Raw genomic sequence first — 27171 nt, forward strand, 5'->3', positions numbered from 1 at the left:
TGATCATCACCTGTAAAAGAGCAGTCAATGTCAAATCATTTACAGTTTCTTTAGCTGTTATTTTATTCTACAATGTTTGTTTTATTCAAAAACAAATTAATCATCTGCAGGTGTATTTCCAAATATATATATTACAGATTATTTTAAAGCAAGTGTACTGAGTCCAGTCTTGAACAGGTATCGGTAATACCTGTAGGAATACCACTGTAGTTCTAGTACATCTCCCCTTACCTTAACTTTTATTGAAGGGGAGGAAAAATTGCAGGGATACTAGCTTGACAACTATGACTTTTTTTTTTTTTCACTTTGTAAGAGCAGTCCAACTAATGCAATAATTTACATAATTACTTTCTGCAGTATCGAAGGCCAGATTTCTTGAAACAATTCTTGAGCCTGATTGAACTGATTTTTCAGCCCACAACAGCCCTTACAGTTCGGTTGTGTGTCATTGATCTCTCACAATCTCTATAGCACTGCCAGGCTTCTTCCTTGCTTCAGTTCTGGCTCTGCTGAAATTCTTATTCATGCTTGAATCATTTCCTGTCTTGACTATTTCAGCTTTTTCTTTTATAGTTCTTCTAAATCCCTGTAATCTTAAACTTCAGGAGGCCCAGAATACTGTGCTTAGATTACTTTTTTATCTATATTCTTCATCAGTCCCTCCAACCAGGCATCCTTCAATTTAGGTTTGACATTGGGCTTCTCCTTTTAAGAACTCTCCCTGGATTTGTGTCTCCTTCTTTTTTGGTTTGGAGTCTGTAATGAGTAGAGTGGGTATATATGCTTGTTCAGTAACATCACTGAGTAAGGCAAAAGAAAACCATGGCTTAGAGGAAAAGGCCCGATATTCAAGTCCAAGATTCACACAGTGCTTCTGTCCTTGTCTGTAGTAATAAGTCAATGGTTGCATGTGGGCTTAATATGAAATCTACAGCTCTGGCAGAGATGAGCTAAGGCATTAAAATGTCTCAGCCTTTATATATTATTTAAATATGCAGGACAAGATGAAGTGGTTCCATCAGAAAAAAATAAAATTAATTCTAAGCCAAAATATTAGAGGTCTCTAAAAGCTTGGATCTGATTTTTTTTTTTTTTTTTGAGTGTGGAAAAATAAGACATGTTGACCCCCCCCCTGTTTTCAAGTAGACTCAGTCTACTTGTGCCTGACGTTTATTGGTTGATTAGATTATCCCAATGTACAAATCATACATTTGGAAAGTAATGTAGTCAAACAGGGACCATGTGACTGAGCTCAAACACAGGAAGGAAGCATACTGGAAGTGGAAGACAGGATATGCTGTTGAGGTGGAATACAAAAACAGGCAGGGATGGTGTTATCAACATCAGTGTTTGACTGGTATTGAAGTAGGTGAGGCATGTGAAGTGGAAAAAGTGCTTCTGCAGGTACACTGGCAGCAAAAGGAATACCAAGGAAAATATGGATTGCTACTGAATTAGGCAGGGGACATGCTGTTGAAAGACATGGAAGAGGCTGAGGCACCCAGTACTTGCTTCATATCAGTATTTACCAGCAGAATCTTCTTCCAAGCCTTCCAAGTTTCTCTGACTACAAGCAACCTTTGGGGAGAGAGTTACTATCCATAGCAGAGGAGGATCAAATTAGGAAATACTCAAGTAAGCTGACCATATACAAATCCATAGAATCTTAAAAACACAGAGTCATTAAAGCTGGAAAAGACCTCTGAGGTCATCTAGTCCAACCATCACCCTACTGCCAATATTGTCCACTAAACCACATCCCTAAGTACTACATCTACCCTTTCGTTAAACACCTCTAGGGATGGTGACTTCACCACTTCCCTGGGCAACGTGTTCCATGAAACCTTGAACCCATGGAACAAGCAGGAACATTTTGAATGTCAACAACAAACATGAAGTTCTGCACTTGGCACAGAACCCCCCTATGCATTGGTACCACCTGGGTATTGGCTAGTGAGAGACCAGTTTTGCTGACAAGGATGGGGTGTCTTGGCAAACAGCAGGTTGAACCCAAGTCAGCAAAGTGACCTTGTAGCCATGAAGGCAAACAATATCCTCAGCTATACTAGCAAGACCATTATCAGTGGGTTGAGGGAAGTGAATGTCCACCATTTGTGGCAATTTTCAAAATTTGCATGGAAAGGACCTTGAGCAATCTGATCTAACTTCAAAAGTAACCCTCCTTTGAACAGGAGGTTGGACTAGATACCTTTAAAGACCCTTTGCAGCCAATATTCTATGATTTTGACACACACACAAAAAAGAAAATTTGATGTACTATAGTCAGATGAATCTCAGGTCTCAATTAATTTAATCACTTTGCTGAGAAAGTGAAGAGTAACATGGAATTTATGAATTTTATATTAAAAGTGCTATGTGTATATAAGGAAAAACTTTAGCTTCGAAATAGGCTTTCTGTGTGTTGATGAAATGAATAAATGATCCTTTAATGCATAATTAGTGTAGCTATTGATACACCCCAAAAACTAATGTGTACTGTGAGTGTTTCATATATTGCACTAGTTTCACTTATGGTACAATGTGGAACGTGAGAGTTATGATCTGAAGGCTGTGACTATGGAGTCTCTCAAAGACAGATTTAAGTAAACATTAAATCATGATCAAAAGAGCTACCACAATGTAACTAAAAGGCATTTATGAACAGTGTTGCTCTGTGTACAGAGTAAGACCTGTTGAAAAGAATTTCAAGATTTATTGTAATTTCAAGATTTATGGTATTTTGGAGAAAAGGTTTTTCTTTAAGTGATAAAGAAAACCTTACAAAATATCAAGTTCCAAATAAAATACAATACATTTTAAATGAATTGTGGATTTTAAGAGCTGTGGAATGGTTTTGATTGCAGTTAAACAGTAATATTTTCTTTGTATGGACCCCTGTAACAGATGTTGCTTTCTCTTTTGGAAATCTGTAAGTAATCTCTTTTGTTCAGTGAGCTGTAATGCAGCATGTGTTGTATTTGTAGTTTAATTTGTCAGCAGAAGTGGTCACATCATTTTATTTAGCTTCTGCTTCTTGTAGTAATTAGTAACTCACATTACCTGGGATGCTTTGTGTAAATGTTCTTCATGCTACTTCTATGAAAGAACTGTTTACTCATTTAATGCCTCTTTCTATCATCATTTCCAACACTGTGCATGGTCAGATGAAGAATGATTAAAAACCCAGCTTCATTCAAGTCAATTGTGTGGACAGGGGGAATGTGCAATCAGATTGGACCTCATGCTTGGAACTGTAATGCTCCAACCTGTGCTGATAGCGCACAACAACTTTGAAGCAAACCCCTTGGTGGAGGAGACCTGTGTCACTCACATGTTGTGTTGCTGAAATTCAGCCATTTTCCTGCTTTCTCCTCCTAAGAGCTCTGAAATATAAACCCTGCAGAAAGAAGTTCAGAGGTGGCTTTTGCCTTGGCTGTACTTCTTGGAACTGTTAAAAGGCAAACAAAGAGAGGAAGAAGCTTGAAAACCATTACCTGTCTACTGCCTTCAGTCCTGCCAAGAGCTGCTGTGCCAACGTGCCAATACTTAAGTAGATTGCTTAATTTGATTAGTCATATGTTTTGTCATATGTAGATTTATTATTTGTTTAAAAAATAGTCAGACAAAAAAGACACCTCAGTCAGAAATACATACCTCTAGGCAAAGAGTCTGAAGTAATAACTACACATTTTTTATAAAGCCCAAGTTGATTTTCTGATGAAAATGAGATCTGGATTTTTTACTTGTTATCTTATATTTTCTTGACACTCCATATTAGTTGTGCAGAATAAAAAACATGGACTCTACCATTGTCTGGTTTACAGGCTTAGCTATTCAGAAGGAAACTAAAATACTGAGCTCCTGAAAGAAGCAAAAATAAAGTCATAAAATGGGCTTGCAGACAGGAGTTTGATGTTATGTATACTTGATGGCATAATGTTTTAGTGTATCAGTTCAGAAATTATTGTTTGAAGTCAAATTATTTAGAATTGAGTCTTCCAACAAAAGAAACATGTAGGGAATTTGGTGGTTTGCTGAAGGCGCCTGATTCTGTTGCCGGCAAAGGATAACTTCTATTTTGTGGAAATTATGATTGGATGCCTAATAATTTTACTGTGTAATACAGCATGATTGGCAGTTCCTGCATAGAAAGCCAAGGAATAAAATAGCAGAGGCATTGGCATTCACTGGCAAAGCTCCCGTTGACTTCACAGTAGCTGGGTTTTAGTCCTCAATTAATAATGCTGAGAAAACGTACTTCAGAAACTTTGAGTTAATCTGTTGGTTCAGATCGAGGTAGAGTGGACAACCGTGCCTCCAGGCATAAACAGGTCAGGCCTATCTTTGCATGGTTGTGGGATTTACTGAAATAAGTGGATCAGATAGGGGGTGTGGTACCAAAACCTATCGGGATGGAATCTGTGCAGTCATTCCAAAGTCAGTCCGTTACCAGGGCGTGACTGAGTGTATTTTGGCTGTGCAATTGGCAGGCTCCCCTCTCTGCAGCTCCTTTTACCTTCATGGACAAATACTGCTAAGTGAGGAGGGCAGCAGTGAGAAATATGTTATTAATAGCTAGGATGTGGTCTGAGTGCACCATCCCAAGAAGGAGCAAGATAGGAATGTGCAAAAGATAAATAAATATATGCAGAAAACAGGAAGGGAAAAAGTACCACTGTCATGAGTTCCTTAAGAATGTGTTTATCTACATAGAATAAGTAATTTTATAATAAGTAACAATAAAGGAGTGAGGAGGGAAGTATTTAAAGAGAGAAGGGCAGAGTTAGTTTTACAGCCATGAGCCTGGGATATATAAATGCATAGCTGCTTCACTGAGCATAATTGTGCTGCTCTATATTAAATACTGAGACAAAACCACGTCTCCAATATTCTCTCAATTGTTTTCAGCAAAGCCAGAATTTAGCCGATACCTTCTGAGTTATGTTGATAACAAGTGGCTGCCTAACGGTGAGTTTAAGACTATTTCTCGCAAGCTCTCGGCAGTCTCTTGCGTTGGCTGGTGCCAGAGTGTTCGTCTTCCAGCTGGAGCCACGAGGGGGTGTCCGCGTCCCACCCAGCCTGCCGAGGCTGTGACTTGAGGCAGGCATCTGCCACCTCACTGGCAGGGAGAGGGAGAAGAACCCAGGCTTTATGACTACCACGGTTTAAAAAGCAGCGTCTAAAGCATTACATCTTGCAAGCAAATGTGTGAATGTAATGGTAATTCCACGACAGTAGTTGTGGGGCTGTACCCATGACCATCTAATGCTTGGAAAAGCATGAAGATTTGAAGAGATTTCCTCTTCTTATAAATCTTGTTGTGGCAAGAAATTATCAATGGATTTATTTTATTTTATTTTATTTTATTTTATTTTATTTTATTTTATTTTATTTTATTTTATTTTATTTTATTTTATTTTATTTTATTTTATTTTATTTTATTTTATTTTATTTTTGTCCCTTAAAAAACAGACTGGATCTTTTTCATACAGAAATACATTAGGGTATGATAAAATATATTGAATATATATAGAGAGAACATTTAGAATACACTAAAAGAAAAAAAAAAAAAAAAAGTAAGAAGTCTAATGATTAGTCCTTGTTTTAAGTTTATTCTGAATGTCAATGACAAAAAGTTTATGGTTTATATTTGGATAGGCAGGGAGCCCAGTATTTTAAATGTATTTTCATTTCTATGGCCTATTTTTTGAGATGCATTAGCAATGAAAAACTAAACCACACCTCATTACTTAATGCACATTTTAGAACTTCACGCTTTAATGTCATTTGTAGGAAAATAAAAAGTAGGAACTCTAGAAAATTTATAACTGTTTCTTTCTGACAACACTGCTCTCTTGCAGAAGTAATTCTTCACTAGAACTTCTCTGAGAGACAGCCTAAAGTAATTTTCTTTATTTATTTTTATAAGAACTGTATGAAATATGCTGTGTCAATAGTAAATGAAAATTCTATGCATATTTTTCTTAGCGTCTTTTCTTTCTTTCCTTTTGATTAGATCGTGATCTGGGAAAATCAACGTCTCATAAATTACTTATGATTACTCATAATTACTTATGATTTTTTTCAGATATTTTGTACCTCAAAGATTTCTCCTCATTTAACATACTGGAATCACAGTGACCCCAGCAGAAAGAAAGCTGTTTGAAGTGTACTTGAGTGGAAGAAAAACAGAAGGTGTGTCCGAAGTATCTTAGTCATAGGAGCTCAGGTAATCCTCCAGGCAAATTTTAGGACTGTTTGCATATTCATGAAGCTTTCATTTGCATGAAAATCTAGCAGTCATGTTAGCAGTTATTGAGGTTTTTACATATGTTCAATCTTCATATAAACAAAAAATATCTAAAATTTGCTTGAGAAATTTTGAAGCCAGATTTCCAAGTCTGATGAATTTTCATACAACTGATAATCTAAGGTACTTACATCATTTTCATTTTTATGCTTCTATCAGAGAAAATGAGATTACACATGTCCAAACACCACACATGTACAAACACAAGTTCTGGCTGGGCTTTGTGCATACCGTTGTATGTATACTGTCATTTTACACAACCTATTGGACACTTGGAGACTTCTGGTTAGATACTTTGAACCAATACTTTTGAAGTACAAAATCCATTTATGGGTGCTTGACAACTGCTTGGTGAGGAACACTGTCTTAAAGCTGTTTTCCTCTGCCTCCTTCCATCTGTTGTGATATGACAAGGCTTTCAAATATTTTTCTATCCTATTCCATAATATCTATTATGATATGTGCAGTTTATTGCAGTAAGCAATGAATTTCAAAGCTATCTAGAAATGTACTAGTAGGCATATTCTAATCTTATAGCCAGGATAAAATTGCTTCCACAGCTGAGTTTGCATTAATCCTTTCAAGAGACCCCAATGTTTTTTCCAATCAATTATTTGGATGTGGTAAATCACCAGGCTTTGTTAGTCTATGTGAGCAAAATTCCAAGTTTACAAACAGAGGAAAGTAAATTCTGAAGAGGAAATTGCCTGTCAGCTAAAACCTTAAATACATTTCTTTAAGAAAGCCCAAGTGATCAGTTAGCTATCTTGCAACTATGCACTTCAAATTCTTCGTAATTTAATGTATTACCTCTTTTACATATTAACACACGACCTATTACAAAAGGCAGAAGCTGTCTTTTGTGTTTCCAAACTACTGTCTTTTATTTAAGCCAAAATATACATATGTTGACATGCCAAGTGTTCCTTCTTCAGGTAGGAAAGTAGAAACGTGTCCAGACATGTCCTGGAGGTTGGGAAAAATGCCAGAAAATGTTTAGCTCAAATAAAGCACCAACAGTTTCATTTTTACTACTTTCAGCAGCAATCAGATCTCTAATTAAACTCCATTAGCCTAAAATAAAGCAGAGCTTTGAAGATGCAAATCAATAACCAGAGTAAATGCCGCATTGTATTAAGAAAGTTTTGAAGCTTTGCCCACACTAAGCATCCTTCCAAGTTTAAGCCCTCCGAATTGTTTTAGGCTTAACTAAATCATCCAAATTAATATTTAGCGTGGAGAGGTAATAGGCCTTTTTGGAACACAAGTCAGCTAAGAAACCTGGTTTTCCCCTCACTGTTGAACATGGAATTTTCAAGGTTTTGCCTATTACGATGCAGGTTTTTCTTCACTCCTAAGTTTCCTCTTTTTTAAAAAAGTCTTTGCTGCAAATCTAAATGTACCACCACTGCATTGCACCAACAGGAAATTCATCTTCTACAAAGGCTTGCTTGGAAAAAAAAAAAAAAAAAACAAACCAGTACCATAAAGGATTTAAACCTCACAAAGAACCTATAAGTGCTTGTATAATACATGGGCTCTGTGGCAGCATACAATTCACTGGTTTCCTTTGTACACAAGAACAATAAAGTCTCACATAAATGCTTTGAGAGAGTACATAAACAAGTCTTTTAAAACAAGTAAATGTGTCCTTTTAAGTCCTTCTCATTAAACAGACATAGGCTGATGAGGATACTGAGGCTACTTGTGCATATAAGAATGCCTGGGAAACAACCCCTGCTGTAGGCAACATGTTCAAAAGTTTGATCTAAACCACAGAAATACCAGCTCAATAGGACACATTTCATCCTGTTAAAATGTATGGAATCAGATTACTTAGTCTTCACAATCATCAAGCTTCACAGAATAAGACTAGGTAACAGATTATTTTAACCTTCTCATGTTCTGCCAAGAGCCTTCAAAAGTGTTCCTTTCTTAAGTGTTCTTAAGTAAAAAATGCTATTTAAGAACATCCAGAATTAATGCGGCCTCAAAACTACTAATAAGGCTGTTCCAGATGTTTGTGGTGAATTGTTCAGCAGGAAAATTAATAAAGCCATACTTACACAAACAAGGTTGCTTTAAAATACTTGTCTGGATCTGTCCTAAACTCATAAAAATCAGGAAATTCTGTACTCTCTGTCTCTTTAAAGCAGTGGTCCCCGACAAACCATGTTGAGCTTCCAAATTTCTCCTGTATTCTTATCATCAACCTTTTTGAATAGGAAACAGTATAAACTTTACATTTTACTATCGTTCTGTGGACCACTTCCCATGACCTCACAGCCTGTAGTTTGGAAACTAGTGCTTTAAGATGTGTGTATATGATAATGGAAAACATGACTACAAGACATGAGCCAGCAGTTACGTGAGCCAGCAATATGTCCTTGCTGCAAAGAAGGCTAATGGTGTCCTGGGCTGCATTAGGCAAAGTGTTGCCAGCAAGTTGAGGGAAGTGATCCTTTTCCTCTACTCAGCACTGGTGAGACCACACCTGCTTTGCTGTGTCCAGTTCTGGGCCCCCCAGTAGAAGAGAGACATAGGCATACTGTACAGAGCCCAAGGAAAGGCCATGGAAATGATGATGGGACTGGAGCACCTCTGCCGTGAAGAGAGGCTGAGAGAGCTGGGACTGTTCAGCCTGGAGAAGAGGAAGCTCAAGGGACATCTTACCTGTGTCTATAAATACCTGAAGGGAGGGTGCAAAGAGGATGGAGCCAGGCTCTTTTCAGTGATGCCCAGTGACAGAACAAGAGGCAATGGGCACAAGAGGTTTCTCCTGAACATCAGGAAGCACTTTTTTACTGTGTGGGTGACTGAACACTAACAGAGGTTGCCCAGTGTGTTTGTGGAATCTTCTCCATCCTTGGTGATCTCCAAAAGCCACTTGGACATGGTCCTGGGCAACCTGGTCTGGGTGTCCCTTGTCGAGGCCCCCTCCCCCGCCCCCCCCCCCGCCATTGGATCATATAGCCTCCAGAGGGCCCTTCCAACCTCAACCATTCTGTGATTCTGTGAAAATGTGTTGGCCTCCACTTTGATTTGGTACAGTAGATGCTAGTTACAGTGATACATAGGTTGAACAACCTGAGCTTCTACCCAAAGTTCTGATCTACTTAACACATCCGTAAAGACAGATTAGCTTAATGTCTCCTAGGCACCGAGGAAGAGAATAAGTAAAGTTTTCTTCTCTCATGCTTTCTCTTACCTACCTGACAAAGTCTGAAACTCTCTCCTAAATTTGAGACAGAAAGCATTTGGCTCCTATGCATTGTCTGATTTTGTTTGTTTGTTTTGGTGCTGTCTGTCAGTATCTGGCTTGACAGTTCAGCAGGCCTGAATTGTTCAAGAGAGACTTCCCTTCTAATTTGCAGGCAAAATAGTATGTAAGTGAGGGGAACAGTGTAACAAGTCCCCAAGCTAAAATGTAAATTTTTGGATGCACACATATCTGTGTTTTCACACTTCAGCAACTAAAAGTTGCAGCACCAAAAATATGTGTATTCCCATATTAAGTCAAAAGTCCTTATCCTTACATACCTTGAATAAAAGACCTTAAATGGCCCTCAAGTATTAAAAGACCTTAAATACCTTGTATTTCAATGTGTACTGCTACTTAAGAATGTAAGCATAGCTGCTTAGATGTGTATTGCTGTCCTTACTTAGCCAAATGTACTCATTTGCATGAATACATTGTCGTCTTCCTGCTTTCAATACTCGTGTAAAAGGTGAAAACAACCAAAATACTCAGTCGTTTAGGGGTTTCCCTAGATGACACACTGTTCACTGACTCACCTGGTCCCTTCTAAAAGCCTAAACATTTTAATGGATAATGTAAGAAACAGCCACATTCTCAGAGACTGATCAGCACTGGTTGTTTCCAAGCTTAGGCGTGTAGGGGTTGGAAGGGATGCGAAGGAACTGGCCCATAGTCCCAGCAGAACTGGAAGATGTGAGGAACTCGCTAGTCCTTAGGCCACGTTCCTGTTAGAGCATGGAGACTGTTCAGTACAGACCGGAATAACCTGAAATGGGAAGCCGGCGTAGCTGTCACCACTGGGGGCCACTGCTACTTAGGAAGAGAGAAGCAGAGGGAGGCTGCTGCAAGCCCGGAGTCTGCACTGAGACCGGAGACAGCTCCTGAAAAGAAGCGAGAAACTGCCTGTGTGGAGTCACCGTGCAGAGGGGGGAATAGGCAGCAAGGGTACGCACAGAAATCTCCTAAATGTATGGATAAGGTGCTAAGACTTCTGCTGAATGTGACAGTGATGACGCTGAATGTCACAAGTGGTATCAAGAAGTGGCATCAACCACTCTTTGTAGCAGTGCTCCCTGTACTGCTCTTGGCCACATGTCTGTGGGAAGTAGCTTGCATACCAGAAATAATTGGGACCCCTTGCTAATCCAACTCGGTCAAAAGTAGGTCGTTATCACTGTTGTCTTCACTGACAAAGAGCGATTTTTCTTTCTAAGAGAGAGTCCAGGCAATACGGAGTAGACAAAACATAAAAGTTAGGTAGCGGAGACTCTTTTGGGGGTATCTAGAGAGCAATAAGAACTGGAAAATGATCAGATGCATAAAGGGACTTTACAAAAAGCTGAACTGGAAGGCTTTTCCTCATAGCCTAAGACATATTTTCTCTCAATACTGATTTTCTGTATATATGTACTGCTGGAATAGTGCAGAGTTGTGAATTCTGGACTAGATGCAACAGTAAGGCTTTTCCCAGGGTTTCTCATAAGGATTAAGAAGTCTTAAAAATCTTTCTGTTTTTCACCCAGCCCAGACATTATCCACATCTATAACATTGTTTTAAAGTCACAATGATCCTTTTGGAAAACATTTTGTGCAAAACATACTTACTTTTAAATGGAAACCAAGGCCTGACATGTCCTCTCTCTTAAGAATTACATAATGTCATAGCTCACTGTCTTCAAATGTTCTGGTGTTCACGTACTTTCCAGGAGAGAAGGAACACCCACCTTACAACCATTTGTCCCACTGGGGCAGTATAAATGTCTTGGAGAGTAGCAGTTACATGTCACTTACACAAAAATTTGCCCCTTAGTGCTGCTAGTTTCTAGACAGCAGTAGACATTTTCCTTTCATGCTGAGCTGCCATGCTATGCAGGAATGACATCTAAGGGACAGTCTGAATGTAATCCTTTAGAAAAAAAGCAGCATACAGAGAGGTGAGGAGAACAAGGAAAAGAAGGATTTCTCCCCTCAAAACAAATGGAAAAGCTGGCATAATTGCTGCTAATAACTGTTGGTTGTTGACCTCCTGTCAGACAGTTCAGATAGTCTCTGGGACTAAGCAAGCACAGTGCCATGTTGGGCTGTACCAACCAAACCTCTGTTTCCAGGCCAGGCTGGAGAAGCTCATCAAAGACAAATGATAAGAAAAGCAGGTGTGGGTCACTGAGGGGTGTTCCTGGCCACATCCCCCTGAGAGATCTCTGGCACTGGTACTGCTATTGTACAGTGTTAATTAGATCATTCTAATTAATTCATTCAAAGTGTAAATTGGGAAGGAATGAAGATAAATTACACTAATACATTTAACCCCATGCTGCTTATTTAGCAGTTGAACAAAATAATGTGGTTAAAAGAGTCTAACAAGGCAAAAGCCCAAGACACAGCTGTTTAATAGCATTAAAAATGAGATCTCAGTCTGTTCTGCGGGCACATACAGCTTGTTTGCATTTAAAAGGGTTGCCAAGATAGCTGTACTGGCAAACCCTGCTAGTGTAGATGCAGCTGATACTAACAAAAGAAAACAAAAAATTCGATCTCCTGAATGTAACAGCCTGCACTGGTAAATAGTTTATTTTGCTGGTAGAGCTCTGTCTGTGTTAGAGCTCTTGCTGGTGTGGCTAGGGTAGTCTGGAAGATGTTTTAGCTACAAAGGCATGCCTGCAAAACTTTTAAGTGTCAATAAAGCCATATTATAAAGTTTGCTATACATTCAAGAATCCAAGAACTTGTCTCAACACAGAAGCCAAGCCAATTTAAATAAAGTGTGAGGTGAAACTCATTTAGTTAAACCAGCAGTGCTTCTAAGCATAGCAAGCTGGATTTGAGCTGAACAAAGAAGTTTTTGCTACCCCAATTGTTTTGGAGTCAAACATGGCACTTAAAATTCCAGAGATTAAAACAGAAAATATTTGGGGTTTTGTACGCCTTCTATTTTTGAAGGCCACACTTCCACTCCACAAAGTCATTGTTAAATCTTTTTTATTAAAACAAATAAATAAATAAATGTAAACCCTAAGAGATTATCAATTTCACATGACTCTAGAAGCTGAGGCTTTGAGAAAAATGCCAATTATCTTGTGATTTGTGATAAAATCATGATATTTAGCAACACTTCAAAGATCCTGGCATACAAATACTGGGAGAAACATGTTTAAACTAGTCCAGTGGGCATGTTAAACTATGTCCTGGGATAGGCTAGGCCAACTTTGTTTTCAGCAGTGTCAAAATACAGATTGGCCCATCTACAAAACTGGCTCAACCGGAACCATGTTTAAATGTGACCTGACTTAGACCAATTTAAACTGGGCCAAAGATTTGCTTTGGACCAGGTTGATTTGTTGAGTATTTCTCCCATGATAACCAGGCAAGGATTCTTGTTATAAATGTGATTTAAGCTGCCTTTACAACCAGAGCTGCCTGGTGTTAACCCCCATGCAGGGAGGAGCAGAGGTGTTATGGATGCTCTTTGTCATCTGGTATGAAAAGGAGCTTGTAGAAAGAAATTCAGGAGAACCACTGTTGTGGTCTGTAAGCCTTTCAGATATGTAACTGGCAGAGGACTACAGGGTTACTTTTTCTTCTCCTCCCCTTTCTGCTCCCACCAGCAGCCCTGTTTCATACGGTGCATGTGCGCTGACTTACATGCATGCAGAAGGGGTTGTCTGGCCATGTAGCTGTTTCCCCAGCAGATGATGTCTTGCCTCATCCAATTATTCTGCCCTGATTAACTTCAACAGGTTCCTTGTTTTATGGAGGACAAGGAAGACCAGTACTTCATCTGGTCCATCTTTTATAGGATTACTAGCTCATTCTAGTCACCCAGAGTATTGTTCAAATACGTGAGCTATGAGCAGCTGTGTAAGCCTTGTATGTTGTCCTCTCTACAGACTTCAATTTTCACTGACCGTTCCTCATCACAATGAGCAAAATCAGTCCCATGGCACAGATGTCATCACTGAGCAATAGATTAATAACGTTGCCATTTCTGTTTTTCACTCATGGTGATCACTCATCTGCCTGTTTGAAGGGAGCAGAACAGATCTAACACTGCAGGAAGTGATGTATCCCTTGTTTTTTGGTTGTATTTGATGATAAAATCTGACTTTCTGATACCTGACTATGGAGAATTCACCATAATGTAATTAGCACCACTAGGGCAGGATTTGAGTGGAATCTCTGCAGGCTTTGCTGGGGAAAACTGGGAGAAAAGAAGGATCAAAATATTTTGTGGGAAATATTATGACGAAAGGAGAAACCCAGACTCGCAATATGGACAATCTATGGTGCAAGAAAGGTCAAACATTCACAGCCTAATTCAAAATTCACTGGACCTGCTTGACTCAAGTGAGCATGGAGTCCATGAGTACCTCTTGTGTAGGGTCGTTTACAATTTCCAAGAGCTTCTCACACCTAGATAGCTTTGAAATACACTTTATTTATTACATAGTGATACACAACATTTTCAGACCTTGCAATCTCCAATTCTTCATGTCATAATCAAACAGTACTGTAAAAAGAAATAGCCTGTGAAACAAATTACTCTCATCTGCTCTCTGCTTAGGCACGCTCTCTGCGCCTGCATACCTCCCCTGGCCCTCATGTAGAATGTAGAATTTCAGATGTGTCCTGCTATACGCTGAGTGTGTGCTTATCTGCAGTCTTTGCAGTCCAGCAGCAGGAATACAAGTAACCCCCTGCAAGCTAGTGAATTGCTTACAAGGCTTCTCTCCAACAGGAGAGATGTAGGTGACATTTCTTTATGGGGAACAAATGAATTCTCCAAACTGTTACATGCAGCTAGGAGTTTCCTGCTGGTGGGAGCAAATAACTGCTCTTATCTTCCTTCAAGCTTCTTTAGACTAATGCCATTGCGGCAAACTGTGTTAGCAAATGGCAAATCAGCATTGTGCACAATGTGTAGAAGGGTGTCGTGCATTTTTAATTTCGTTGCTGTTGTTGAGAGCTGCACAATACCATTGTGTAAACACCGCTGTTATGTTTAGAAAATGTTTATTTCCGAAATCGGCGTTTTTGCACAAGAGCGTTTTTCTCATGCTTGGTTAATGGGCAAATAATTAAAGCCAGGCTCCAGCTTCCCGGCGGGGCGAGGGGCAGCGCGGCGCTCGCAGCCCTCGGGACCCTTTGGCGCGAGGCTCCGCGCATCCTCCGCGGGGCTCCGCGCACATCGGGAGCCCGGCTGCTTGTCCCACACCCCGGGCGGCTATTTTCCCCGTCTGCCGAGCGGAGCGCTCCCTCTCGGCCGCTGCGGGACCCGCGGGAGCCCCGCGGCCCCGTGCGGGATGCGGGCTTACGTGACAGCGCTGCTGCTGCTGCTGCTGCTGCTGCTGCTACTACTACTACTGCTGCTGCTGCTGCTGCTGCTGCTGCTGGTGCTGCCGCCCGCTTCCCCCACGTCCCTCCCCCGGGTGTCACCCAGCCGCTTTGCATGCGCTGTCCGCCCGCCCCCCGCCCATATACCCCTTCCCCGCTCCGCCGCCGAGGCAGAGCTGCGGCCCGGCGGTGCCAGCAGCAGCAGCAGGAGGAGCAGCAGCGGCCGCCCCTTTCTTCTTTTTCCTCCTTCTCCTTCCCTTCTTTCTCCCCTCCTTCCCTGCTCGGCCCGCCTCCCTCCGGCGGCACCACCTCCGCCCGGCAGCGCAGCCTGCCCGGCCGCCTCTCCGCGCCCCTCCGCGCCCCTCCGCGCCCCGCTGCCCTCCCATGCGCGGCGCTGCGCCGGCCGCGGAGGCACAGGGGACGCCGCGGAGCCGCTGCTGCTGCTGTAAGTCGGTGCCCGGCGACCTGTTGCGCGGCCGCGGAAGGGAAGCGGGAGGGCTCCGCACCGCTCCGGGACGGGGGGATTGGGGTAGGGGGCTCCGCGGCCGCGCTGCGCCCCGGGCACGGCACGGACCGTGCTGCCCCGAGGTGCCGGTGATGGGCACCGGGGGTCCCCGCTGCCCCCGGGGAGCCCTGCCGGGGGTCGCGACACCCCCCGGCGGCGGTGGGGAGGGACCGGGAGCCGCGGGGCTGGCTGCGGAGCGGCTGCGCCTGCCCCCGAGCAGAAAGTTTTGCACGTGGTGGTGGGTCTGTAAAGGGCAGCGCAAGGCGGCCGGGCTCCTCGCACTGTTTCTGGGGAGGAAAACTGAAGTTTTGGTTTCAGAGAGGGCGGGGAGGGGGAGTCGCTTGGGCATCGAGACCGGGTGAGCTGCGGGGAATCCAGAGCCGGGTTTCTTTGTCTGCGTGCGGTGAGCAGCGCTGCATTCCTTGCAGGAGCAGCGTGCTCTGCTTTCCGTCCCGCTGCAGGTCCCAGGAAGCCGCCAAGGTCCTCCTGGAGGAGCTGGGGCGGGATCGGGGTCCGGCTCTGCGGGGCTGGTGGCAGCGCTGCGGGGCTAGCGGCTGAAGGCAGGACCGGTTCAATCAATGGGACGTACAGCAGACTGCCTCTCCTCCAGCCGTTTCACTGATCCTGCACAAAATTCAACCAGCCCCAAGTAATTACAGGGTCGTAGTAAAATGACTCTGCACCGTGGCTGTGTCAGTAATTTGAAAATACCTATTTTTACGCTTGGTTTAGGCTGAGACCTGCATGCTGCTGAGCTCCAAAGAAGTAGGGCAGGGAGTCTTGTTCAGCCTTAAAGTAGTGTTTACTACTGGGCTGCTGTGACAAGTAGCCTGTTGAAGTGTAATTATAAATCAAAGTCTTGGTTGAACCTCTGCTCCTAGATAAAATCTATATCTGTAATTTGCTGACCACTTCTTGTCTTTTACATACAAATATTATTATTTCTAAGGAAAAGTTGCCTGAAGGGAGTTGACTCATTTTATTCAAGATGAACATTTGCTCACTGACTGTAAATTACCTCCGCTGAAGAATTTGAGGCTTGCATAATTTCCAGCAGCAAATAGAGAAATCAGAGATGTCATTTATGCTGTTTAATATTCCAGTGAGATTCTGGACCCAGCTAATTGTTAGGACCTGCTAAAGGACGCTTACAGAAACACTGCTTGTTAGTAAATTGTGATAATTGCCTTTAAGGTTGTTTGACTAGTCCATGTGTGAGCTAATCTCAGCAACCACAGCGGAGGAAAGAGATGCGTATAGATATGTATCTTTGCTCTGTTTGGGGAAATATGTTAGCTTATCTTAAATGTGAATTGGCATACTTTGAATTCTTCTCAATAGATGACATTGTGGTGATAAAGGTGATGTTACTGGAACAGTTAAAGACCAGGGTATGTGAAATGGACAAGTGGTTCATAAGACATGACATCACACACAGAAAAACACGGTCTTCTGTTCTAGTGGGGTGAAATGCTGAATGCCTTTCTCAGGAGCAGTCTGAGAGCCTATCTCTCCATTTTTTAACAGTAGCGTTTGTTACTGAGGCTGTGGGTGGGCTTGGGTAACGTGCAGTGATCTGTTCCTCCCCTCTGCATATGGTCTGTAGCTCACTAGCCTCCAACGTGTGCTTAGCTGCAGGGTGGGTTTTTTAAGTTTGCATCTATTTTGTTGTGGTTGTGGGCTCGTTCTGAGCGATCCTTCACCAGTGGTGCTTGCAGGAGTGCAGAGCCCCGTGAAAGACCTGAGCGGCTGTGTTTGCAGCCTTTGACATGAACTTTACCAGCCCTGTTTCTGAATCCTCTCTGCATGGTAAAAGAAAGTTTTCAGTGTGTTCTGAGTTCCCCCAGCATATAGGGGTACAGGATGAGAATCATGTTTCCTGGCATGCTGTAGAGATCATGGCACGCTTAGGCTGTGGTGTCTACATTATCACTTAACTGGGAGAGAGAGGAAGGGGGCAGTGAGCATCTTTAGTCTTCAGATCCTAGTGACTCTATTGTCTCTGATCAGTGGGTGTTTAGCTCCCATTCTGCTCCCTGGCAATTAGACCTTGCAGGATTAGTTCCTCAGTGCCAGGAAAGCCAAGCTGTAGACATCTAGTGAATGCTGTGTGCTGCATGGTAATGGCATTAAAAAAGGTAAAGTCCGTGGAAGTTTTAGAAACTTGCAGGGGATTCTTTGCCAGTGATGGGTTCCCCTTCCCATCTGTGTCTCTCCACGGTTTGTGTGCTAATGTTTTGAGCCATGACCCTTTCTGTAATCCTTCAGTTCCAGCAGGTTTCAACCTGAGAGTGTATGGTCAGTGTAGTCTTTTTGGCTATAGATTAAGTGAGTAATTTTAGCCCAAGATTAGTGTTCAGGATCCTTGAATGGCATCTCAGTCTTTATTTGCCAGACTCTTTGCCAGTTAATACAATTGCATTAAAGATTATTTCATTTTTCTTGTAAAAGGATTTGTGCTGTGAGGATGTGCCATCCTCCCTAAATTGTTCTGTGCTGAGTGTTAATGCATTGCAAAGGCTGGCTTAGGGAACATGGTTTTAAAGCTCCTTTTCAGACTTTTGCATGGTAGAGTGAGCCAGGTGCTCTGCCTTGTGGCTGTCATGAGAAGTGTTCCTTTGCAGTTTTGGAGGAGTTTGGACTGAGCACTGTTTACTGAGCTGTATTGCTTGCTCTTTTCAATCCTATTTGAACTGCACCAGGGAAGTCGTTTTCCAGATTATAGGAAATGAGTTATGGTAGTTTTGCAGTAAGGTGTCTCTTTGTTTCTTAATTGGTGTTGGCTTGGGGGTGGTTTATTTTTTTTCCCCTGTGACTGAAGTGAAAGGTATATCAAAACCTTGCTGTTTTATCTGACAAATTGATTATTCTGTATATTATTTAGGGAGGAGGATGGTGCTGACTAAATTGCATCTAATCTGTATTTGTTGAAGAGTGTGTGTATATTCCATATGCACAAGCAGGATGTTCTTAAATGGGGTCTGTTGGACAAATGAATCATCTGTGGTGTTGATTTTGTTGAAGGTTCTGGTCATCTGAACCTAGAAAAACAAATTATTTAGTAAAGTTTTTTGAGGGTTTTCAACCTCTTGTGTCATCTTTAAGTGTGAAATGCAGGAATAGAGTTGTACGGTATTGCTTAAACATCCTCAGGAATATGAAAATGTTTGAGTCTGTGAGAGGGGGAAGTGCATCCACGTTAAACACCTCCACAGGCAGCCCTGGGTCATGCTCTGACTTTGAGCACTGGGAGCTTCCCAGGTAGGCTCTCACCCTGTTCCTTATTTGAAGATGGGACTCTGAGCATGAGAATATCATAGTTATTAGGGAAGTCTGGTTTTCTTCTTTCTCCAAGCTTCCTCTGCAGAGAGAAGTGAGATGATTACAATAGCAATCACAGCCATAGCTTGCACTGGGCTCCATATGCTCCACCTCTTATTTGCACTGTGGCTTTTTGGCCGTTGTCTAAAAGTGGTTGCCAGTATTCCTCCTACTCCATGTGCTCCACTCTGTTTTGGCTCAACTCTTAATTAAATCTGGAATCTTGCTCCTTTAATCACATGTAAGCCTACATATCATGGCAGATAACAGGAATATTCATCTCCAGAGAGAGACTGAACAGCTCTGTGTTTGTCAGGAGTAGAAGAACAGTATGGGGTATGCCCCATGTGTTTTATGTCTCCTCCACACCTCAGAAGTAACCAGCAGCTGTCAATGGCTTGTGCTCTGAGTACCTGACTCTTGAGGTAGCTCCATCACAGCGATGCCTCAGTGGCTTCAGCTGACAATGAAAACACAACTTTTTGCTGACTCTGGCCACATAAATGCTGTATCATTACAGCAGGCAGCTGCTGGCAGAGTTCGAGATGTAATCTCTGAAATACAATCATAATATATATTTTTTTAGGGGTTTTGCAAGTTTAAACCTATGATCCTTGCTAGGTTTTCCTTTTAAGGCTACCCTTTTTCATTCTCTGCTGTTGCATATGGAATCATTATACCAAAGCGAAGCTTCCTAATGGGATTAGTAGTTTTTTTGTTCCCTGTGCAGCTTTTGACATTCCTTAGGTATTCTGTCTGGTAGCTCTTCCTGCTATGATTCAGTACAGGAGAATGTTTCAAGCATGTGCATGTGTACATATGTAATGAATCAGCTGGTCTTGATTGGGGAAGGGTGAGAAAATCAGTCCTGGTTCCTTTTCTTTCTCCTCTGACTTACATGCTTGCACTATATTGCTATGAAAGTTGGAGATCAGGTTTCCCAAGATAAACCTGCTCTTGGGCAACAAATTTGGAGTATGTCATTTATGAAACTCATCTAACAAAAAAAATAAACACATGCCAAAGGTAGATACAATTCTCTGTCCACTCATCTATAAATTAGGGCTTTTTCCCATCTTATAGTGAATAGTAGATACACTTTTTGATATCTAAAAGGAACAATGAAATTATTTGTCTCATTAATTGTATTATTATTTTTGTTTGTTTGTAGGTGTGGAAGAAAATGTCAGTCAGCATGCATGAAAATCGCAAATCTAGGGCCAGTACTGGCTCCATAAACATATACTTATTCCACAAGTCATCCTATGCTGATAGCGTCCTTACTCACCTGAACCTCCTGCGTCAACAGCGTCTCTTTACAGATGTACTTCTCCATGCCGGAAACAGGTCATTCCCCTGCCACAGAGCCGTTCTGGCTGCTTGCAGCCGCTATTTTGAGGCAATGTTCAGTGGGGGGCTGAAAGAGAGCCAGGACAGTGAAGTCAACTTCCATAACTCCATTCACCCAGAAGTCCTGGAGCTGCTTCTGGACTATGCATATTCCTCCAGGGTTATCATCAACGAGGAGAATGCAGAGTCGCTGCTGGAGGCTGGTGACATGCTGGAGTTCCAGGACATTAGGGATGCTTGTGCAGAGTTTCTGGAGAAAAACCTTCATCCCACCAACTGTCTTGGCATGCTGCTGCTGTCGGATGCTCACCAGTGCACCAAGCTTTATGAACTCTCTTGGAGGATGTGCCTTAGCAACTTCCAGAGTATCAGTAAAAGCGAAGACTTCCTCCAGCTGCCCAAAGACATGGTAGTGCAGCTCCTTTCCAGTGAAGAATTAGAAACAGAAGATGAAAGGCTGGTATATGAATCGGCTATCAACTGGGTCAACTACGACCTCAGTAAGCGTCACTGCTATCTGCCCGAGCTCTTGCAGACGGTGAGGCTGGCCCTCTTGCCAGCCATATACCTCATGGAGAACGTGGCAATGGAAGAACTTATCACCAAGCAAAGGAAAAGCAAAGAGATAGTGGAAGAGTCGATACGATGCAAGTTAAAGATCTTACAGAATGACGGAGTGGTCACTAGCCTGTGTGCCAGGCCCCGTAAAACTGGCCATTCGCTTTTTCTTTTGGGTGGCCAAACCTTTATGTGTGACAAGCTGTACCTGGTGGACCAAAAGGCAAAGGAGATCATTCCGAAGGCTGACATACCAAGTCCACGGAAAGAGTTCAGTGCTTGTGCCATAGGCTGCAAAGTATATATCACTGGGGGACGGGGATCAGAAAACGGAGTCTCCAAAGATGTGTGGGTGTATGACACTCTTCATGAGGAGTGGTCCAAGGCTGCTCCCATGCTGGTAGCTCGGTTTGGGCATGGCTCTGCCGAGCTGAAGCACTGCTTGTATGTCGTAGGAGGACACACCGCAGCAACAGGTTGCCTTCCAGCTTCCCCTTCAGTATCCTTAAAGCAAGTCGAACAATACGACCCCGTCACCAACAAATGGACCATGGTTGCCCCACTGCGAGAGGGAGTGAGCAATGCAGCTGTAGTCAGTGCGAAGCTTAAGCTGTTTGCTTTCGGAGGTACCAGTGTCAGCCACGACAAGCTGCCCAAAGTTCAGTGCTACGATCAGTGTGAAAACAGATGGACAGTACCAGCCACCTGCCCCCAGCCCTGGCGCTACACAGCTGCAGCTGTTCTGGGTAACCAGATTTTTATTATGGGTGGAGATACCGAATTCTCTGCATGCTCCGCTTACAAATTCAACAGTGAGACGTACCAGTGGACTAAGGTGGGAGATGTGACAGCCAAGCGAATGAGCTGCCATGCAGTGGCATCTGGAAACAAGCTGTACGTTGTTGGAGGCTACTTCGGCATTCAGCGATGCAAAACGTTGGACTGCTATGATCCCACATTAGATGTATGGAACAGCATAACAACCGTGCCCTATTCGCTAATTCCCACGGCGTTTGTCAGCACATGGAAGCACCTCCCCTCATAATTGTGTGTGTGTTGCAATTAGAAATTATCAGGTAAGAAACAGCACCTTTAAATTCCAGAGTAATAATGTTTTTCACAAAGCTTTTCAGCCACAGCTCTGGGGAGGGTGAGTATACGCAACCCACGGGCGCAGCTGGAGCAATGAGGCACATACGTTCATGGGCTGCTGTAGGCCAGACGCTGAGGCTGTGACAAAGCCAGGTGTTGCAGGTAGCTTGCCACATTCCCTGCATCCACTGCTCTTCGTGGAGCTTTTTGCTGCATGATTTAGATGATGAAAAATGTTATTTTTGCTAGACCCTGTGCTAGTGGGGAAATGCAGAGAATCTTTTGAAACCTGAATCCCGCTCTACATTTAAATAGCAAATGCATGCTAAGCAAGGGTTCTGTGCTATTTTCCTGATTGCACAAGCCAAGTCACTGTATATCCAGTAGCTGGGATTGTAAATCCTGATCTGAAGCATGATAGTGAATTCACTTGCATTTCCAGGCAAGCAGCATGCTTTCCTCTTTGGGGAAACTTGCTGACTTACATCCACGAACGGTGTTTTACGAGCACTTCAGGCCTGGTTTTCTATCTCGCCTAAACAGCAAGGTCGCACCTGCCTGGACTAAGGTTGAATTTGGCCCATTGATACACTTTAAAGTACATATTTTTCAAAATATTTATGGACATATATGTTGGACTAGATGTAGTGTCAGGAAGACATATAATTAATATTGCTGGCTGAAATAATTACCAGTCTATAGCACACAATGTTCCAAAACAATTTAATTATACATAATGGGCCAAGCTCTTACCAGTTGCAACTTCAGCATTGTGTCTTCTCACAAGTAAGTCTCTATGTGGCCTCACTTGTTTCATTCTTGTAAATTTCTGATTTTTAGGAGGAAGGGAGAAAACATTCATTAAATAAATAAATAAATCTGGGTACCTACACATATTGCCAACATCCTTCAAAACTCTTTTTTTTTTTCATGCTAGACTGCTACCTGTTCCAACTAATTCCCGCTTTTCCTAATTTTTATCCTTCCAAGTGTTGCATCACTTAAAATATGTTACTGAACTTTTTCCAGAACTGTTAGTCTATGTATTTTGCAATGGATCTGGCTGACGCCTGCTAGTGTTGTATTGCTTTTCTCCCCCTGGGAGACCTCAGAACAGAATCGCTGTTACCACCAGCCGAACAAAGAAGCATAGTGGCGTTCTTAATCCTAAATAATCTGCGTGCCCTGTGAGTGGTAACTTGGTTTTGGATTTGAACTGTGTGCAATGGGACCATGAAGGCAGCCTGGTTAGAAGGTACAAGACAAGTAAATGCAGCTGAAATAATTACACGAGCTTTGCATTTGCATCTAAGTTACCTAGAGGTGCAACTGAAATAGGTTCTCCAGAAATTAGGAAGAACAGCTCATGTTTAGAGACTCCCAAGGTTCAGACCATAGTGGTGTGTTGGATTTTTTTTTTTTTCTTTTAACTTTTGCAGCTGGAGACATTTGCCCAACTCTTGCAATAAATGTCAAGCCCAAAAGTCTTTGAAGCAGTGTAGATAAAAGAATACACTCTTGAATTTAGTGGTAGCTGTGAAGTCCATTTCTCTCTGTAATCCTCCAGGTAAACTGAGGATTCACCTTGCAGTTGTCTTTCAGCCAACTGGGAGCTTTGAGTAGAGGACATGAGATCTGACCTGCTGCTTCACATGGGCCTGCACAGAAATCTCATATGAAATTGGGCAGTGTTATCTCCTTTGTTTTTCCCAGACCTAGTCTTGAGAAGGCAGGGCAAACTGTTGAGGCTCACCACATCCGAGGTGCTGGGGTGACCGCACAGCCTGATGGAGAGCAAAGCAGGCAGAAGGCTTGATTTCTGTGCGGTGGCTTCCCCACTCCCTGGGAACAACATCCTTGGTCAATTCCTACTACTACTCACTTCCAGCAGTTCTCAGTGTTATCAGAACAGTAGTATTGAATGCCCGGACTCAGGTCTGTGCCAAGAAAAATATTGACTTATTCCTCAGAGACTGACTTAATTGTTCTAACATTTACAGTGCATGAGATGGCGTGTTATATTTTGAAAGCACGTCCTCAGAATATAGCGGTGCAAAAAGCTTTCATTTGCTTTGCAATATCTTGTTAAAAGCCATTACTTTAGCTTCACTAACACACAAGATAACTGAATGAATGCAACCGCAGACTGAAATCTCTCCAATGCTGTGTGCTCATCCTGCAAAAAGTTTTTTTTTTTTTTTTTTTTTTTTTTCTTCTCCACTGACTCCTGCTGCTTTGTCAGTGGGTGGGAGGGACAAAAAGGAAATTACTTCTGATTACCCTCTGTTTTCATGGTGCTGTGTGGCCCCAATCTGACAGTTTTTAGGAAAACCAGTCTGCTTTGTCCCTTTCCTCAAACTTGGGGCTTTTGAGTAGGTTGGGGATATTTTTTCATATATGTATGTATATATATATATATGTATTTGTGTGTGTATGTGTATATATATACACATACACACACACATACACACACACACATATATTTTATATATATATATAAAAATATACATATTATATATACATTTTATATATATATAAATATACATGTGTTTCATATACATATATTATATGTATATGCATGTATGTGTGTGTGTATATACACACACACACACACACACACACACACACACACACATATATATATTTTATATCTATAGATATATACAAAAGTTCGTCCCATAACAGGAAAGGTTGTTTTAGCTTCAATGCTTCTGTGTGTGTTTCAATGGGAAGGAAGAATGACATGCTACACTGAAGAATGTCTAGATAATCAACACTAAATGCAGAGACCTTTTTACTTTTTTTTTTTTTTTTGATAACCTGTTTCAAGCCCCAAACTGCAAAAAGGCATGATTCTTGGGGTTGTTACATAGGCTTCTGTATTTCCTATAAGTGTTCCCTTTTGTGCCTTAGATATAACAGCTTGAGAGATTCAGTTTGTTGAAACGAACTGTGAGTTCACTGGAGCTTCTTTGCATTGTAGTGATGGAGGATTTGACTCTGAAAATGGTAGCAGTGCTGTCAGAAATGACTGTTAACGAGCTGATGATGGTTTGGAAGCTGGCATTTTAATATGGTGTCAAAGAGAAAAAGGAAAGCACAATCTCAACATCCAAAGGCTGAATTTTTCATTGAACAATCAATTTTTATAAAAGACTCCAGGATAGAATAATTGATGCATGGTGCATTGCTCTGTGAAAAGAAATGAAGCAGATTTCTGCTCTAATGAATAGCAGAGATGTTTTAAGTAGGGGGATTAATATGACCCTTTCTATACTGTGAATAAATTCAATTCAGAGTTCTTCATGGTAAGAGGCATTGGGGTGAGACACCTTCACCTCTCCTTCTGCTTTATTCCAGCCAGGTTTGCTGTGGCCCAGTGACAGAAAAGCTTTGTGTGCAGCTGAGCTTCTGTAGAAGAGAAATGCACAAGCTTATTTCACTTAAAACAAATCCACAGACCCTGTAAACTGAAGTGTTAATTTTGGGGTAACATGGAAATGTTAAAGTATGCAGGACACAGAGCCCGTCGTGTGAAGCAGCATTAGACCAGTTTGATTTCATTTTCCAATGACTGGATTTATAGCCAAAAAATTAACTGACATCTTTCTGGGGGTCAGTGGGATGGTTTGCTAAGTAGGTCTAATAAGGCAGAATCTGACCCTAAATAATTGTCGTGGCTGGTTTATTTATCAGTAGTTGGCTATTACACAAGAACACTAAGGTGGCAGGGGGCGGAGAAGCCCATCAACTGGATTGTATCCTAAGCCTAGCTTTTAGATTTTCTTTGACGTCTAACAAAAACCTTATGGCATATTGTCTCAGCAAAACCTTTTAAGCCTCCTCTCAATCTCTCTGTCTCTCTTTGTCCCCATGCTTTTAGTTTACTCCATTATTTGGAGAAGAGAATTGGAACCTCAGATCTGGAGAAATGGTTTTAATGAAGAAGAATCATTCAGCATCTCTTGCATTTGAAGAAAATCATCTGCACCTTGTAAATTACCTAACCTAGACATGAAGGAATGGGAGGAAAAAACTGTCTTCAGTGCTTCAGCACGTGGTTTAAATATGAATGAATGAATGAACCTATGATCTGGTCCTTGTGCTAGTAATTGTGGATTAATGCCACTGTTAATCAGTCCTTCAAAAGAGATAGGACTTCTCCGAGCTGTGCAGCACACAACTCCTGATTTCCATGGACTCCGCTGTTTGTATGTGAAATTTGGAATGGTTGTCACCTCCCTTTGTGACAGCTTGAAGTGCCAGCACCAGCTGCAGGGGAAGCAGGCCAGGTCTGAAGCAGTGCGATGCCGCTGTGGTTGAAGAGGCAGCGGCACGGCTGGAGAATCCCACTTGCTGGAGCGTGCTGGTCTGTGGGCAGTGCCTACAGCATCTCCTGGACCCCACGCTGCAACATGCAGCGAGTGACCTCCTAGATAAGGAAGAACACAGTGGTGAAATGTTACTGCAACAGTGGGGAACAAAAGTGATATCCCTCAAATGCTCATTGTTCCCTTTCCTCCCTGTATTTATAAGTAATTCAGACTGTCCCATTCCTGTTACGTTACTTGTTGTAGATATAGTTATTTATTGTTCTGTGCTTGCATGCTGAAACAATGCCTGCAATTGTCTTCATGTTGTAAGGGCTTGTGTGAATTGTTGTATGTTTTGCACATTTTGTGATCGCTGACTTGCTCTGCTGCACAAAGAAAGAAAACTGCTGGGTAATGGTCAGAGGTGGAAGGGAGGGAGGGGTGGCTTCCTGGTCAGAAATGGAAGGATTACAAGGCAGGATCTTAAATTACACCCATACTAAAGGAAGAAGCCATGGAGGTCACTTTCTCAGGCCACCAGCTCCCCAGGTTGCTTGTGGTGTGTCTTGTAGATGGTGTCCTTGCTACATGCCATTTGCCGGTCATGCCTTTCAACTTCTAATCTGGAAGCAGCCAAAATCACTTGCAGCTCTCTCTTTGTGCAGCTACCTGATTGCAATGCAAATACTGTGGAATAGCTTCTGGATACCAAGCCCAGGTGAAGTTGTTGTCCAAAGTTATTTATTTATTTATTGGATTAGAAAAGGGGATACTTTCAATATTAGCCACATCGACCTGAATGAGTGGAGTGTGGCTGATTCAAGAATAAAAGCAAAAAACCTCAAGATATGTTAGTGATGAAGTCTCTCTCTCTCTTTTTTTTTTTTTTTAAATAAAAAATAAAATAAGGAAAAAAGAGCAGCAATTTTGCACTGACCAGATTGCCTCATCAACTTGGATTTCAGATGATCATCTGAGTGGGCAGGTGTGAAAGACCCAAGTGCTTTAGCAAAACTCCCATGGGGATAGAAAATGAATTTCAAAACTCCTAGTCTTAAAAATAACCCTCAGACTCTTCTGCCTTTTGTTTCCATAGTCAGGTATGTATGTAAACACTTGGTTGCTCAGGAGC

The 27171-nt window shown here is 42.1% G+C and overlaps 1 protein-coding gene across 2 annotated transcripts; it reads left to right on the top strand.

Moving 5' to 3' along the window:
- Positions 1-6195: 6195 nt before the first annotated feature.
- ENC1 (ectodermal-neural cortex 1) lies at positions 6196-26895 on the top strand. Of its 2 annotated transcripts, none has more exons than XM_032206604.1 (3): positions 6196-6229; positions 19898-21710; positions 25610-26895. In XM_032206604.1, exon 2 carries the CDS (start codon positions 19910-19912, stop codon positions 21677-21679), a length of 1770 nt encoding a protein of 589 aa, XP_032062495.1. In that variant the 5' UTR covers positions 6196-6229; positions 19898-19909; the 3' UTR covers positions 21680-21710; positions 25610-26895. The 2 variants fall into 2 exon arrangements, with proteins under 2 accessions (XP_032062495.1, XP_032062494.1); XM_032206603.1 differs by lacking the exon at positions 6196-6229 and adding an exon at positions 15295-15345.
- The last annotated feature ends 276 nt before the right edge of the window (positions 26896-27171 follow it).

The sequence above is a fragment of the Aythya fuligula genome, chromosome Z, assembly GCF_009819795.1.
Source record: "Aythya fuligula isolate bAytFul2 chromosome Z, bAytFul2.pri, whole genome shotgun sequence".
Classification (NCBI taxonomy): Eukaryota; Metazoa; Chordata; class Aves; order Anseriformes; family Anatidae; genus Aythya; species Aythya fuligula.

Bases quoted from the DNA above. Each gene is read 5' to 3' on its own strand.
- ENC1 (XM_032206604.1), top strand. From the start codon at position 19,910: ATGTCAGTCAGCATGCATGAAAATCGCAAATCTAGGGCCAGTACTGGC.